The sequence below is a fragment of the Buteo buteo genome, chromosome 7 (assembly GCF_964188355.1).
Source record: "Buteo buteo chromosome 7, bButBut1.hap1.1, whole genome shotgun sequence".
Taxonomy (NCBI): Eukaryota; Metazoa; Chordata; class Aves; order Accipitriformes; family Accipitridae; genus Buteo; species Buteo buteo.
Window position 1 is genome coordinate 13,993,794 of NC_134177.1, and position 16,064 is coordinate 14,009,857.

At 46.9% G+C, this 16,064-nt stretch overlaps 1 protein-coding gene across 1 annotated transcript; it reads right to left on the reverse strand.

Annotated features, from left to right (window-relative positions):
• Window positions 1-2,293: 2,293 nt before the first annotated feature.
• Window positions 2,294-11,069, reverse strand: UTS2B (urotensin 2B). The gene is made up of 5 exons (XM_075033242.1): window positions 10,946-11,069; window positions 8,574-8,675; window positions 5,546-5,583; window positions 4,071-4,164; window positions 2,294-2,319 (listed from the first exon to the last, which is right to left on the reverse strand). Exons 1-5 carry the CDS (start codon window positions 11,067-11,069, stop codon window positions 2,294-2,296), a joined length of 384 nt encoding a protein of 127 aa, XP_074889343.1.
• Window positions 11,070-16,064: the final 4,995 nt, after the last annotated feature.

The following is a 16,064-nucleotide window of genomic DNA, read 5'->3' on the forward strand; positions in this document are numbered from 1 at the left end:
CAAGAGCAACTGTGCAAGCATGGGTAAGGTGTGAGCAGCCATGATGTGGAGGTGGCACCTGAGGAAGAGAAGAGTTTCTGTTCTGCATGTTTAGGAGAAAGGACAGGACCCCTACAGTGATGTGTCGAGGGTGAGTTGCAGGAGAGCATTACCACATTTGCTTTGAATTAGTAAATGAATTGCATTCAACACTTATTCGTCACTCCAGCAGAAGCAGCTAACACAGCAACATATATTGCCTGTGAGAAAATAGTGGGGTAGTCTGGGTACCATGAGCACTTGAGTAACTGTGCTGATAGGATGTAGCACACCATGTGGGCTACAGATCACTGCTACGCAGCATGGTGCTTTGCACTCCAGGAAATTCCTGTGTGTAGGATCAGAGCAAGCTGTTAAATGGCCACAGACGCTGTATTCCTTTTCCTGACTTGCCTATGAGCTGTCAGACCGGGTCGGCAAGGCACAGCTACAGCTAGCAGGTAACAGATGGAGCCTGCTGCTCTGGCCTTTCATTGCACTGGGATTTCCTGCAAGCTGAAAGCGTCTGAGCTGAACACCAGTTTGGGGCACTCAGTGCAGCTCTTGTAATACACCTCTCTTTCAAATGAAGCACCAAACTCTTAAGGAAAGAGGGACCCTTCTCTTGGCAATAGGCTATAATTTTTTGCTGGATTTGGAGCTTTTGTCAGGGTATGTGAAAGTATGCTCCCACATACCTTTTCACTTACACAAAAGCAACAAAAAAATGGGAAACGTGTTCTGAATCACTACCAAGGAAATAACAAAGAATTAATGTTAACAGCAAACTGTATTTTGCATGTCATTAGACCTCACTGATATAATCAAGCTGGTTTTATTCCATAGATGCTGGCTTTGGCCTGTAATAGGATGAATAGATCTCCTGTTAATGAAGTACATACAAGATACTGCTGTGGTAAGCGTGCGACTCTTGCCAGAGCCCAAGGCAATGAATGTAGCATGGTAATTACAGCTTTGGGAGAGGTAAAGTTTTGCAGAATATGTAGTATGCAAGCTACAGTTAAATAGCATGACTCGACTGGGCTGGAGAGACAGTTCAATTCTAGTCAAAATCAGTCCACACATTCACAGCGGCTACCAGGTTCTGCTCTTATTTACACTGTTGGAAACCTCAAAGGTAACATTAGGATTTATTCTGCACCCTTGGGAACATGGTCCTTTGTTTTTGCAAATAAACATGGATAACACGACTTAAGATGAATATATGTAGGAACCACTGATGGATTGTGATCTCTTCCTTTTGGACAGGAGCAGACATAATTCTGCAGTAGAAAAAGCCAGCCAGCATCTGCACTGACCAGCCAGATGAGCCAAAAATCTCTGCCAAAACATCTCTTTGGGGTGAGTAGGCAAAAATCAGTGAGTCTGGTCCAGTCCTATGAGGATAGCAGCTCACACATACCCATGAGGAAGACCCAACTCTCATTCCTAATTCTGCTCAAAAGGAAGGGCCTCTTCCTCGGGCACATTAAAACAGGCCAGTGTTGCTATACTAGGTGTTTATTGGGAGCCTTTTTTCCATTGTAAGCTTCACATGAACATTAAGGTAACAAGACCCTACATCAAGGCAAATGTGCTGCCCTTTGGGCCTCTTCAGGAGGTGAGAAAGAAAACAGCACGTGCTTCTGTGCAACAGAAAATCTTTATTGGAATGACATCCAAAGGATCCAGACTTCTGTGCCTGTCCTCCCCCAAACCTACTGCGTACGCTGACAGGACACGGTGAGGAACAGCTCTGGCTCAGCAAGCTGCGGCAGGCAGCCCCGAGCCCTTCCCATGACACCCAGTCTGCCTTCCTGTCCCAACAGCGGGTGTTAAGTCACCACAGACCTGCTCGTAGGAGGCGACGGGGAACCCAGACACCACCGTGAGCAACGTCTGCAGATGTGGGCAGAGGCCCAAGCTCAGGGGAACCGAGTGAGTGTTTGGTGCCTCGGGGGATCTGGTGAGAAGGGGAAGAGTGTACAGCAGCAGCGGACTGAGTGGCACGCAGAGGACAGCAAGGAACGTGGGGAAGCATCTTCCAAGTAGAAGATGACAGTAGGTTAAACCTGGAAGGAAGGAACAGTGAAGAGTGGTAGTGGGCTACCAGCTCCTGTCACAGTCCCTGTTAGACTTGGTTGTGGTGCGGTCGTGGAGGATGGCATCCAAGTTAGCAGCACGATGAGAGAACACAACAAACTCTTAACACATCAATACCCAGCAAGTAAGTTTGGGGAAGGGCTCATCTTCATCCTCCAGTCCTGGCAAGCCTTCAGATGCAGTATTTCCAAAAGCAGGCTGGGAAGAGATACAAGAGAAGGATGTTAGCACCCAAGGGACTTTTTCTAGCTTCCTGCTCTAGCCCTGGAGTGGGTTTCCAAAGCCCCATGTCTCGAGAGAGTTAGAGTGTGAGGCCAGCATTGTGGTTTCTGGGGACACCTCAATAACCAGCTTTGACTTCATATAACACCTCTAGAATGTGTTTCTTTTAGCTGCATATAATGTAAATAAGGGCTCTAAAAGTTGTTTCCGTTTTCCTTGATTTATAAGGGTTTGCTTTTCCTTTTGCTCTACTTCAGCAATATCAGCAATCTGCTTTTTCTTTCTTGTCTACTGGCCAGCAGTTTTGCTGCCTCAAGAGACGTGTGCAGGGTTTTTCACCTGTGGTTGACTGGAAGAGCAGGTTACTGACTTGGAGAGACCGAATCTGGTCCTTACAATTTTTTTTAAAACCCAGTCAGTCTATCACTCTGCTGCTAACTGTCCTGCAAACAACACTGATCTCTGTGAGATCTTCTAAGGAGACTAGATTAGGGAAGTATGTACATTTCGGTGTTGGAAAAAATAGCTGTATCACCAGCATGCCCTGTTCTTTGAATCCTGCGTAGGTCTCCTGTTCTCAAGTATGAGAAGAGATTTCTACCTGGTTTTTGAAAGCAGGATCTTGGGAGAAAGCTTCTACTGAATCAGCAGTGCTCATGCTGAAACACGAGCTCCTGCCAGACTGGAAGGACTTTAGATGAAGGCAAAGATTCTCTGTTTTAATTTCTGGCAGAATCTGATTTAAACCTGGCAGGGGGGAAGTAGTTTTATCTACATTTGAACCTTCCAGAATGGTGGGGGCATGAATTAGATTAGCCAAATTAATGACAGCCTCCAGGGTTGCTTATAAATTGCAGATTGTCTAAGGATCACCTAAGTACTTAAGCAAGCCTTGCACAAAGGGATTTTCTCTTGCCTGTCTGGCAGGTTGTCAGCTTGCACATGCACAGAGCATGTGGGATAAAGGCAGAACTAGCTCTTTTGTTTTTAGGCCAAATCTGTCATCAGTGACTTCTGGTTTACAGGTGCCCCCACTTTGTGGAGGAATCCACTGAAAGCCAGCGTGAAGGGCATCGTCCATGTGCTTGTCAGGGGCAGTCTTGCAGGACCACTGGCGCGATATGCTCTTGAGTCACTGGATACAGACTGGACAAAGCTTGGAGACCAATTGGGGGACCTATCGGATCTTAGTTCCCTGCATTCTTGGTTGATTTCCACATCCTTTTTAGCTGCTTTTCAGCAGCACAAACAAGTGCTCTTTTTTCCTCTGTAGGGAGGCAGTGACCTTGGCAGAGGGGAACGCATGCAGCCCACATGCCTCATTATGCCTTCAGCGCTAGCTTTGTGCCCAGAGCAAAGCGACGGGTGCGCTGTGGTGATGTGTTCATACAGAACTCACCCCCTCCAGGACAGGCGCTCGTTGCTCATATAACTCCGTGTTCCTCTGTGAAAAGAGGGATGCAACACTGACTGCCTCCAGGGAGGTCCTGGGTGTGCAGACCCGGGTATCTGCCCTGACAGCAGGCAGGGTTAGGTACACAGTCCTTCTCAAGAGCTGCTAAACCAGCCAGCCATTAACAAGAGAGGGCCAGGACTGCTAGAAAAGCTGCCAACCTGTTTTTCAGCATATTTGGGGCATGCTTACTGTCACTGCCTTTGTTGCAGAAAGGAAGCCATGGAGATGAGAGCTCGACAGGATGGCTGCAGGGCTCTAACCCAAAACCTACCACGTTTTTTGGGCTGGGATGCTGAGAGAGTTTCCAAGGCATAGGCCACCTCTGACCCTTCCTCAGTTGAGAGCTGATCCTTCAACTTCTCCAGCTGTTTAAAAACAAACACAGCAGTAAAGAAATGCCCCATCGTGAGGAGCTCCACAGCATGCTGGCAAGCGCAGGGCGGCTCAGAGGCAGGAGGTACAGGCAGCCTGGCTGACAGCATCCCTGGGGAGGACAGGGTCTTCTCTGGAGTGGGACCCTTCCAGGAGGAGCTGCCTTTGGAGCACTCACACCTCTTCATGTCCTCCCCCATTAAGCTGCTTGTTTGGTGGCAGCAGTGAAGACACTCTCTGCTCTTCCCCCCCCCCCACCCCAGGGTGCAAACCCGTGTGGAGAGGAAGCTGTGTAGAAGGATATTGCACCACTAAGAGTCAAGTCAGTGCTGGGGCAGGAGGTCTTTAGGCATCCAGCCACTGCAGCAGAGAGCATCACTTCTCCATTGCTCTGTGTTGACCCTCCCCTCCCTCCCCCCCCGTTCTTGCTAACTTCCCTTGGTTATAATGTGGAAAGTCCATGGTATTTCTCTTCCATCTGTAGCTACTCTTTTCTAGTAGACTGGGAACATCTACAGCCATCTTCTAGACTTCTGCTCTGGCAACGCTGCTCCCAGGAAGCCAGAGCTTAATGTCCCTCAGCACTGGACTGACTGGGCTAGGGTAGGAGCTGGCAGCCTCCCATCTGGCATGCCACACTGTGATTTTTCAACCTGAAGTGAAAAGGGCCAAGTGGAACCCAGCAGGATCTCCAGGATCCATGCGTACCACTGGACCTGGCCTGAGAAAGAGGAAAAAGGGCTTCCATTGCTTGCGGGGTTTGGGGCACAGTGGGAGCATGTCAAGGTTGCTGGACACTTTTCCCTGTTCCTGGGCACTGGGTGTAGTATGGGTCTTCCTCTTGCTATCTGTGTGTGTGCACACTCTGCTCAGCACAGCAGGGCTCTGACCCTGGGTAGGGCCGCCTTTACTAGTAAAGAGCCCAGACAAAAATCATTCTGGATTAAGTGTGCAGTGGCTATCCCTCTAACTTCAACCCATTACCTAGTGCAGCCAGCTGATATAATGCCTAGGAAGGCAGCATGACCACCTCTTCGCCCTCCCTTTTCTTCCATGGAGATTTCCTTTGGCGTTTATTTTTTTCCTGGCTTGGCCTTTGCTGGCCTTTCACTCGTGGCAGAGGCAAGAGCTGCCTCAGCTTTTATTGCACTAGTCTATAGCTTTGCTCTTTTTTTTTATCTTTTCCAGCTTGTGCAGCCGTTTAGCCCAGGTTCTGCTTTTCTCTTTGTGTGATACATGCTTACATTATAGCAGCAGGATGAAGAGTAGCAGCACGCAAAGATAGAAGAATAGGGCATAAAGACAGTATGCACAATAGTTTAGCTATTCATACAACAGTATGCATATACGTGTCTGTGCATTTGCTCCTCTCACCTGTTCAAGCTCTTCAAATTTCTTTGCCAGCTCCCAGTCTGTGAGAAGGGAGAGAGTAACATCAGTATCTGCATTGCTTCCCAAAGCCCAAATCAAAAACAGTTTCTTAATTTAACCTCTTCACGGGTTGACAAGAAAAGACCTAGTTATCATTTAATTCCTGTTAGTGATCTCCAAATCTATGGTAGCAGAATCAGTGACAGAAAAGCAGGCTTTTGCTGCTGAATTCTATGGGACTTTACCCTAATTCTCCATTATTAGGGAGGCTGCTTTATCATTCACCAGGCTCTAGGGGACTTGGCCCAACAAGGTCCCATACTGTGTGACACCAACTCAGGTGAAATTCTTTGCTATTTTTTTAATTTTTATCCTGATAACAGTAAATCTCTAATGCTGGCTTTTCTGTTACTGGCCTTTTACATGAACGCCCATTGCTTCCTGTAAGACTTGTTTATCCTCACATCACCCATGCAGGCAGAAGTCAGAGGACACAGATTTAGCCTAGCATAACTTACTGCTTTATAAGTCAGCAAACATCAGGGTTGGCAGAGTGGTTCAACAGGAAAAGTAACATAGCAGTGAGTGCATGGATTCCACAATTCTAAATGTTAGGGGAGCACAGGGACCTGGGGACCAGCTTCACAGGTCAGACTGAGAGATCTCAAGGCTAAGCAGTACTGTACTAGACTGTCGGATGAATGCAGACGGATGAATGAACTGCCCTGAGATATCCCATCCAGGACAAGGGGAGAGTTAGGTGCCTATGCATGGGATCTAAAACCTCCAGCTGAGTTGGGAAGGTCCTGGACTAGCAATAGGGCAAGCTGAAGGAAGTGATAGGGGGATTTCAATCTCACTCCTCTTGAGGACTGAGGTGTCTTATTCCAGACTCAAACTGATGTCAAAACCAGTTAATTTTTTAATAAAATAGATGAAACAATGGAAAGCACCATGACAGAATGAGCTCAGTCAAAGCTGAGCGACTGGACTACAGCAGTTCTCCTGGCAGGGGAACGCAAAGTGATCAGCTGGTTTTAAGTGCCAGTTTGGGAAAAAATGCACTAAAATAAGTAGAAAAGCCAGGAAATAGCTAAAAATGTCTCTGCTGGGCCCCACAAGAAAGCCAAAAACCAGCCCCGGAGCTGCCTCCTTTGTCTGCTCCTAACATGGCCGCAGGAGTTGGTCTGCATTTCCAAGGGGATTTAGGACATATTTCCCCCTGATTTCAGATATGACTTCAGCATACAGACACATCGCCAGACTTGGGCTTTTTTTTAAAACATTTGAAACCAAGCAGGAGGGTGCCAAGAAAGAGATGACTGCCTTCTCAGTTTCTCCTTCGAGAAGGAAACAATTCAGTTGAAAAATCCTGAATATTTTCTGACAGATATTCATCCAACAGAAAAAGCAGCAGTTCCTAAGTAAATCCATTACATCAGGGCTGGGTTTGAGAGATGGTCTGTGGATGGGGATGGGCTGGGAGTCAGGACGTGGGGGCTCTCTTGCTGGCACTACCAGCCATGACCTCAGGCAGATTCCTCTTAAGCGTGTCTTTACATATCCACAAGGTAAAGACAGCCAGGCCTGCATATCTACAAGTCAAAAGTGCCACTTACGATATTATTATTATTATTATTATTATTATTATTATTATACACATTTTTACCTCTTTCAGACTTTCAAGTGCCTGCTTTGGCTTGACTTTCCGCAAACCGTAAGCTTGGCCAATGACTGCTATGAATAGAAAATGAACAGTGGTCGAAATTTGGAACAGATTATCTCAGGCAGGGGGAAGGAAGTTAATTTATGGATGAAGCCTTGAGAATCTGCCTGCTGTAAATCCTCTGTCTGTGCTCTGCTCGGAGATTCATTATATTCAATTGTCTGGCATAAAATGCAGCCTTTCCTCTAGGAGTAATAAGTGCAATAATCCGTAAACCAATCATAAAAATGTTATTTCTTGAATGCATCCCCTTTGCGAGAAGAATGCCTTTGTTAGTATAAGGACTTGATTTATTTGTGTTTGTTTATTTGTCCCAGGATTGTTTAACCACTGCCTCACTGCATTAACAAGGGGCTGGGGAAGAGCACTGAGTGATTTTGACGAATGGGTTTTCATAACAGTATTTTTGCTGGGCCCCGTTCTCGGCTGTTTTCACAGGGAAGAGAAGCTTCCTGCTCTGAGACCACCACATACAGCCCAAACCCTCCCCTGGCTGCGGTGGCCGTGGGAATAGCTGACCCCTGTAATCTATACGGCGCTTGTGATCGCTGTGCGGAGTGTTATGGAAAGCCCAAGCTTCTCTTCAGCGGGTCTGAGTTTAGCCACATGCGGGTGGCTTGAAATTTGGTGTCTGTTCACAGAGCACGGACAGGAAAAGCTTCCACGTGGCCTGTCCTTGGCCTCTCCGCCGTGTGGGAAAACCCCGTTGTCTCAACCTCTTCCAGCAGCAGCAGGGGCTTGGGCTCAGAGAGGAGGTCCCACTACCCTCGTCCCAACCTACACCTGACCCCAAGGGATCTCAGCCGTATTCTCTGCAAAATCTTGATGCTGCCCCACTGCCCCGTGTGCTCACAAGATGCTGCTGGTTTTAGCGTACCAGCAAGACACGGAGCTGTCTCGCAAAAGCACTTGGGGCTGTATGGGGTGGGGGTGGAGAGGTGACTCCCAAGGCTGGCCCATGCCCCAGGCATAGTACACAATGTCTCAGGGATAGCGGGGGCACGGCGACTCGGCAGCATCTTTTCTTGTTATAACTTACGTACACGTACATGCTCCCTCACCAGCTCAGTGTCGAGTGTTTGAGAATCTAGGGCGCGTGGTTTGGGGCAGCTTTACATCGCATTGGAAAAGCAGGTCCAGGAGCCCCATGACGGAGAACATCTGACACTAATCACATGTAGGCACCATACCGGGTGCTTCCACTTTCCGAGCAGTTGATATTTCTGAGGAACCTGAGGAGCAGGTTCCTTGCATTCATGCAAACACAGGTTCGAGCAGCTGAGATCTCCCATCCCCTTCACTTACCAATATTTTCCGGTCTCCGCCATGCGAGTTTCTTATTAAGAAGCAGAGTCAGCAGTGTGTCCTCGTGGTTTGTGTCTTCTCTCTCCGGAAGCACCCGGTTCTCTGCAGCACATAAAACACACCTTTCTCGATCTCTAATGACAAACAGGATGGACCGTCCAGCCCCCAACATTAAAAGAAAAATTAAGAAGGTTAAGAAGTGGAAGGAAAATGTCTCCTGTCAGCACTTCGTCAGGGCGGAAGGAGCTCGAGGGAAGGGGAAGATGTGTGAGCACAGAATAAAATGTCCAGGCAGTGAGGGCTGCGCAGGGAAAAGGTGCAGCATGGGAAAACCCTCCCTGCCAGCTCCAGGCTGCTGGCCAGTCTCACTGCAGCCTCATCGGCATGGCTGGCTGCAGAGAGCTGGAGACATCACCTTGATTTAGACAGTCCCGACCTCTTCTGCGAGGCAGATGTAGCGGCTGCCTCCGCAAAGCCAGACAGCAACCCACGAGACATTCTCTTCTCAAAACTGCAGGTGTTCCCCCCCACTCACACCACCCACTTTCCCGGGGCTGATAGAGGTGGGAACCCGCTCCTCGTGAGGGCTGACGTGTGGGTACCGCAGCCGAAAAGCCCTGCAGCCTCGCAGTCTATTCTAGCACTCGCTCAGCCTTGGGGCTGCTCTGTCTGCTTGCCAGTGGTATTAAAGGATTCTTCCTGAACAGAGCCAAAGCGTGGGGGAGTTTAAAGCAAGCCTCTTTATTCCTGAGGAAGCCTTTTACAGTAGCTGTAGGCCATGCAGAATTTTTCTGTCTTCCAGGAAAAACCTCCCCAAGCTGCTGTCCTAAAGCAATTTGGACCTCTCTATGAGGTGCCTTTAGGGAACTTTCTCAGTGGTTTTGCTTTAGTGGTTGTGGTTATGCCCTCAAATGAATGGTTGTGAAGGGCAAGGGTTCAGCAGAAACCGATGGACACATGGGATGGAACTAATCAGAGCCCTGAAGGCTCTGAGACCCTCCCAGCTCTGCTGAACAGATTTCCAGAATCATCTGAAACTTGAATGCTGCATTCTTTTTTGAGAATTACAGAATGGATGCCAGACTTGACAGGAAGAATGGTCATTCCCCAAAATCTTTGGTCTGAACATCCCTGCCCCACACCCTACAAAGCCCTATAACATGCCTACGGAATCCATGGAAAATACTAAGAAATTATGCAGAAAGTCTTATTTTCTCTTCTTCCAGGATCTTTAGGACTTCTGCTCACTCCTTTCAAGGAGGTGAGAAAGGAGAAAATGGTCTCATATAGCCATCAGCCCTACATAGCTGTGATGGGACGAATGCAATTATTTTTTATACATGTGAGACAAAACATTGTACCAGATGAGCCGTAAGGGCGTTCAAGAGTATGTGGGAATCAGCTCCATTAGCTCAAGTCACATAAATCTGCAGAAGCAGAGGGGCCCTGGCCAAAGAGATGCTCCAAGTATTTGGCCAGATTCAACCCTGCCTCACACTGCGGCTGAAGCCACTGGTCCTGATTGTGATCTCTAGAAATAAACCCGAGGGAGTTAGCAGAGCTACACAGTGTGTAAAACTTGCAGTTAGCGTGGAGTGCTATAAACCTCATTCCTAAGTCTGAAAGACAGTTATGATTTTATAATAGCTACTTTTAGTCATTTGGTGGATTTGCTACAGAAAAAAAACACTATAAACACTTGAGTAAAAACTAAACAGAAGCAGTATTTAGATAGAGTGGCCTCAGGAATGTTTTGGTTGTCATTAGAAAAATAAATAGGTGATATAAGAGGAAAAATCATTTGAAAAGCAATGTTATTTCCAAGCCTATATTTAGCTGCTCTTTTTTTTTCTCCACTGCTAAGTCTCTTTAAGAAAGAAGATTAATGATTGACATTTCCCTGCAGAATAAATTCAAGCTAAGATTAATTTAAATTATGGGAGAAGAACATATAAAAAGAAGTTTTGTGAATAAAAAAAGTTCAGCAGCACCCTACTACTGACATTTATGAGCTGTCAAATCTCATATGGTACATACTGGAATTGCTACTCTCTGATATTTTAATGTTTTTCTTTGGAAATTTTCTTTTTGGGAGAGAAAGAGCTACCCTCACCAGATTTCACCAGATCTGATATTTTTACTGATTAGCAGAATGTATCATACAACCAGCTGCAGACCAGGACAGCTTTAGCTCATGCCAATATGAACAAGTCTCTGGGTAGCACCCATGTTAATTGATTGCTTAGTATAGCTCAAGGTTCATTTTATTTTCTTTCACAGATAAGCGAGGGTTGCATTGGCCATGACAAGCAGCAAAGCAAAGCAAAAAGATAGCTACCTACCTGTGTCATCTGGTCTGTTTTGCAGCTTACCTTGTAGTAAAAAAGGCTCTCCATGTGTAGATGGGACATACACAGTGATGGTCAAGATGGTTAGCACTCCAAGGAACAGCTGGACAGACCACATCTTCTCCACGTTCCCACCACCCAAAAGCATTCTTCCTTCAGGCACGGTGGAGGACTTCAATGCAACCCAGTGCCAGATGAGCTCACTTTTAAGAGGCAGTGGATGTGCTGTGATTGCAAATGGCCTTTGGAGGAGGGGAGAAAAATATCTCTTGAGATATAATTCAACCTGTCAATATGATTCACTCCTTTGGGAGTGGACAGAACAACCCAGTAACGGATGTCAGATGGAACCTGTTCAATACATCTCATATCAGACTGATCTAATGAATTCTGATGTTCGCACAGGCGTGCACTGTCCACGCACATTGATATACATTCCATACGTACATACATTAAAAATATTTTTTCGGGGCTGCTGCTTTAATGATGTTCAGACATGAGGACTCCCACATTAGCAAGGAAGATTTGTCTAACGTTCGAGTTGCCGTATGTCATCAGTTTGGACAGAATCAGGTTAATGGGTTTTTGTAATTTATCATCTCACTTCCTAGTGCCTATATTAATTAATGTGAGATATAATGAGTGCTGAAGTGGTGGGAAACAGAGGGGGAGAGCTCTTTTCATTTGACTGATTGGAGTATGTTGAGTGTGTCTTGCTCACCGTGACTTATGCCTTTGTCAACGGGAAAGGCATCACACCCTATTTTGGGATTATGTCTGAGTGGGGGAGTGCAGATTTGGCAGCAGCTATGGAATACATCAAGGATGGGCAACTGTCTTCAGTTTTTTCTTGGCGAAAAAAAGAAGTGGAAGGTCAGATGCTGGTTCTGGCTGCACAGCCTTATTTTATTAGTTGAGAGCGAAGTACTGAGGCACATCACACACACTCCATGTCTTCTCAGGTCATGACTACAGCTTGGTTTGGCTTCTGTTTGCAGCCTGTCCATCACTATTGATCAGGGACCTGCTACTAGTCTTCTGTTACAACCTTACCAAGAAAATTATTGTAATAGTAACAGCCCTAAACTTCATTCTTCTCTTCTGCTTCTTCTGCAGAACTGAATCATCTGTACTACCCTTTGGCCAAGTTCTGACTTGTACATACACTCCTAGTGACTCACTTTGTGTGCTTCTTTGACACCACATCATGCCAGATTACCCAACGTAGCTTCATTGGATGGTACCTGCACTTCATCTTAACTAAAAGACAATATGATTTCCATGTTTGGGCTTTTGGCTTCTGGTCCCCAGCTCTCCCTAGAACTTGCTATGCACCTTGGATAACTATAGAATTACTAGCCTTTTAATATCCCTTTTAATATTTACTTTTTACTAAAAAATGGGGGAGGAGAGGCTCAGATTTTTTGCAGGAAGTGCCTAGGAAAATGAATGTGATGCTTCCATTAAGGAATACTTCTCTACTGAGGAAATATTCCAAAATTTTCCCTGCAGATATAATATGTACAAATAAACCAAACTTATCTTTTCCCTCAGTCTCATGAACCAGTGGTCAACTCCCCGTCTTCACAAAGTTCTGTTTGGACTGAAGGACACCTATGTCCTACTGGGAACACTTTTACAGCCACCTCTGTCTCCCTAAGCTGCCTGTTTCAAACTGGTCAGAGGTGAGCAGCCCCATGAGGCAGAGGCCATAACTTGATGAGCACCACCTTGCACAGGAGTCCCGGGTGGACAAGAGTAGCTCTGACTCAAAACTATATTCTTAAGGGAAGGTCAGGTCCATTTTTACTTGGTATTAAATGGCTTTCCAGGTCCCTACCAGTCTGTCTTGAGATGTGCTGTGAAATTGTTTTGCCTTGATACAGAAGGTGGATTTCTCCATCTCATATAAGTTTATGCAGAATCTACAGATCTCTGACCATTTTTTCCTACCCTTGGCTATAAGGCATCATGGGTTATTGGCAGGCTCTTTCAGGAAGATGAGTTATTCCCTGGGATTTCCTCTTTCATTGTGGAGAAACTTCAGTTCTGCGTCACTGCAACTGTTCAGCCCCCAAAGCAACTCACATAGAGAGTGTGCCAGTCCTTCCAAGTGAGGGCCCTGGTGAAGGTGAGGGACTGCCATTCTCCATTTACATACTAGAAGGGAGATTACTGGATGCTGTGAGGGCTGGATGCTCTCAGTGGGTGGGTGGGTGGGTGGACAAATGCCCGACAGCCACTGCCAGATGCTAGTGGACTTTTTGCATTTGTTGCAGTTACGAGATGGTTGATTCGCAGTTGTTGGGCTTCTGTAAGACTCCCATCTGGAAAATTCCTTTGCTTTTAGCCCATTTGTCCAGGTGCTGGAAAAACTATTACATTTTATTGTTCTTACCTATTTTATTCTCAATAGGAAAACAACATAAGTCTCCATATTCTCCCTATTACTTCACTCAGTGATAATATCTTCCACATCATCCACTGAGCACTTGTGTCTAGAACTCAAAGATAGTGAGAACATGAAGATGCGAGCTCCATCTCTACCTCCCATAGTCCTAGTCTGTCTAAGCCTCTTCGCGCAGAAGTTTCTCTTTTCATAAAGCTATGCAGACTTCAGGTAATCAAACACAATCAAACGGGAAAATTGGCAAGGGTGGACAAAGCCAACCAGTCCAGAGGGCAGTAATGGAGAAAACTTGGCCCAGGCAGATGCCACTAAACTCAGGTGCACCAGCTCTGAGTGTGAGAGAGATGAGTACATGTGTCAGGGCCCTGAGGGTGTTAACAGTCCCGAGCAGCCTCAGCTGGGGCCTCCACCACCGTCTCTGCCCACAGGCTGAGGAGCCCCATTTAAGCTCAGCCCTGGGCTCCTTCTGGTTTTGCCTGAGCTGCGTTGGAGGAATGCTGGTCTGCAGCTCAGCCTGCCTGTGGCCCCTACTGATCTGGAGCCAGACCTGCAGGTTGACTTCCCTGCTTGACCTTGGACGTGTTCCATCAGTGTGGACCTGTCTGGTGTTCACTGGGCTGTGTTTGACCCTGGCTGCTATCATCAGGCTTGATTCTGACTAGTGGATTGACTTCCAGCTTGACCCTGGACCTGCCTCGTTGTCAAGGGCTTCCCTGATCCCTGGGACTCTTGACTGAATCTGGCTGCTGTCTCGGGGCCTGCCCTGCTTGAACGCCTTGGGATGGGTCCCTGTCCTGACAGCATCACTGCACGTGGCCTCCTGTTCCCTAGGGAGCAGCCTGCCCTTGCTGCTCTCAGACATCATCTTCCTCAAAATGTTCAGCTTCTTTCTGTGCTTAGACTCCTCTGCCAGGTAGGCTGGTAGATCTTGGAGCGGTGAAGGCTTTCATGTATGTTATACAAAATCCCAGTTTCTCTGAAGTCACTTTGGGCTTTGCTGTTAGCTGAAATGAAGCTAGGACTGCCTCTAGAAGAGATGCAATCCCCCAATAATCTTAATTTAGTTTAACCCCAAAGCAGTAACCCTTACTGTTTCAGAGTAAGACTTAGACAAAGGGAATACAGTTTGGGTTTTGAGTGAGTTGTAAGATGCAGGAGGCAGTGTTGAGCTGCTGAAAGCAGGAGAACGTGAAAGGGTTACTTTCCAGAGCCAGGTTGGAGTGTAAGGTCCGCAGACCACTTTGTATGCTGTATATTTGGGGTTTGGAGTGAGAGAGGATATTCTCTTATTTTCCAGAGCTTCCTGAGAACACATGAAAACATCACATGCATCAGGTATTTCAGGTGAGCCTCAACAGCATCCATGGGCTTTGCCATGGGTTTATGGTCTTCACTTAACCATAATTTGCTTGGTTCCAAAGCAAACAACCCATTGTGGGAGGCCTTGTCGGGGAACAGCCTTTACTTAAGGCTGGGAGAAAGGGCATGTGAACTGTCCTCCAACCTCTGCACCAAGGATGGGACTTGGCTGCAACCAGGTAGTCTTAGCTGGTAGAGACAGGATTTTATACTGTGCTGTATGTATGGGGAGACTCATGTATCACTGTTTTCTTGCCTCGAGTATTTCTAAGAATAAGATGGGGGGGGGGGTGTGTGACAAAGTTTGGAAATGAGGAGAGGGCATGCCTTGTAGAGGGAAAGGCAGGGTAGGGGCTTGGCAGCCCTGACAAAGCAGGGAGACATTGGTGAGCTTTTAGTAGGTGAGAAAGGGGAGCTGCCCTCACAGCAGGGGTGAGGTGAGCTTCATACGCAATGTCAGATAAGCAGGAGTCATCTTGCTCCCCATCCTGGGCAGTGATTTAGTGTACCCCCCCTGTCCCACCATGTGCCTCTATCACCTCTGTCTATTCACATGCCCAACAAACTGTTTCCACTTTCTTTAGCCAAGTCCTTTCTCCCTCTTCCACAGTGTCTGCCTTTCTTGCCTGTATCACCATTGTAGACCTGACACCATTTGTCTCTTCTATGTTCCTATTGCATCTATCTGCTCCTCTGTCTCCAGCTGTGCTTTACCTGGTAGGACTCAGAGTAGAAGGTGCTGAAAACCACCCTGTCCTCTTCAGCCTTCATGCCTTACATGTTTATTATCTGATTTCTCCTCTGACTGTGTCACTCCTACCCTGGGGCAAATTTGAGACAACAAAACCCACCCTAGTCCTGTTATTTAAAGCACCACTGGAAGGCGCTCAGATACTCTGCTGATGTGTGGTGCAAAGTCCCTGACAGAGCAGCTTGACTGCAGAAAGGAATTAAAATATTGTGCACATAAACCAGGAGAGCAACCACCCTCGCATCTCCCTGAGAGGAGGGAGTGCGTAATGGGGAGGGACATATAGTTATAAAATGAGATTCTCTGTTCCTTAGGGGACTGTTAAAACCAGTCAATATTTATGAAGCTTTTAGTCTGACTCATGCAATTTGTTCCCCCTTCTACGTGATTGTCTTCAGGACTCAGCTGCTGCTTGGCCTGTTACTGCCATAAAATTAGATGCTACGGTTTAACTAACCTTGCTTAGAGAAAGAAAAGGGAAAGGTCCAAGGCAGAGTGTAAACCAGCTCAAGTTGCCACCTCACTGCAAGCAACCAAGGGAGCATGCAGAGGGAAGCATCACCAGCTCCCATCAGATGGGCATCATACTAAAAAGAAGCAGCTCCTCGTGGTTAAGGTGGTGG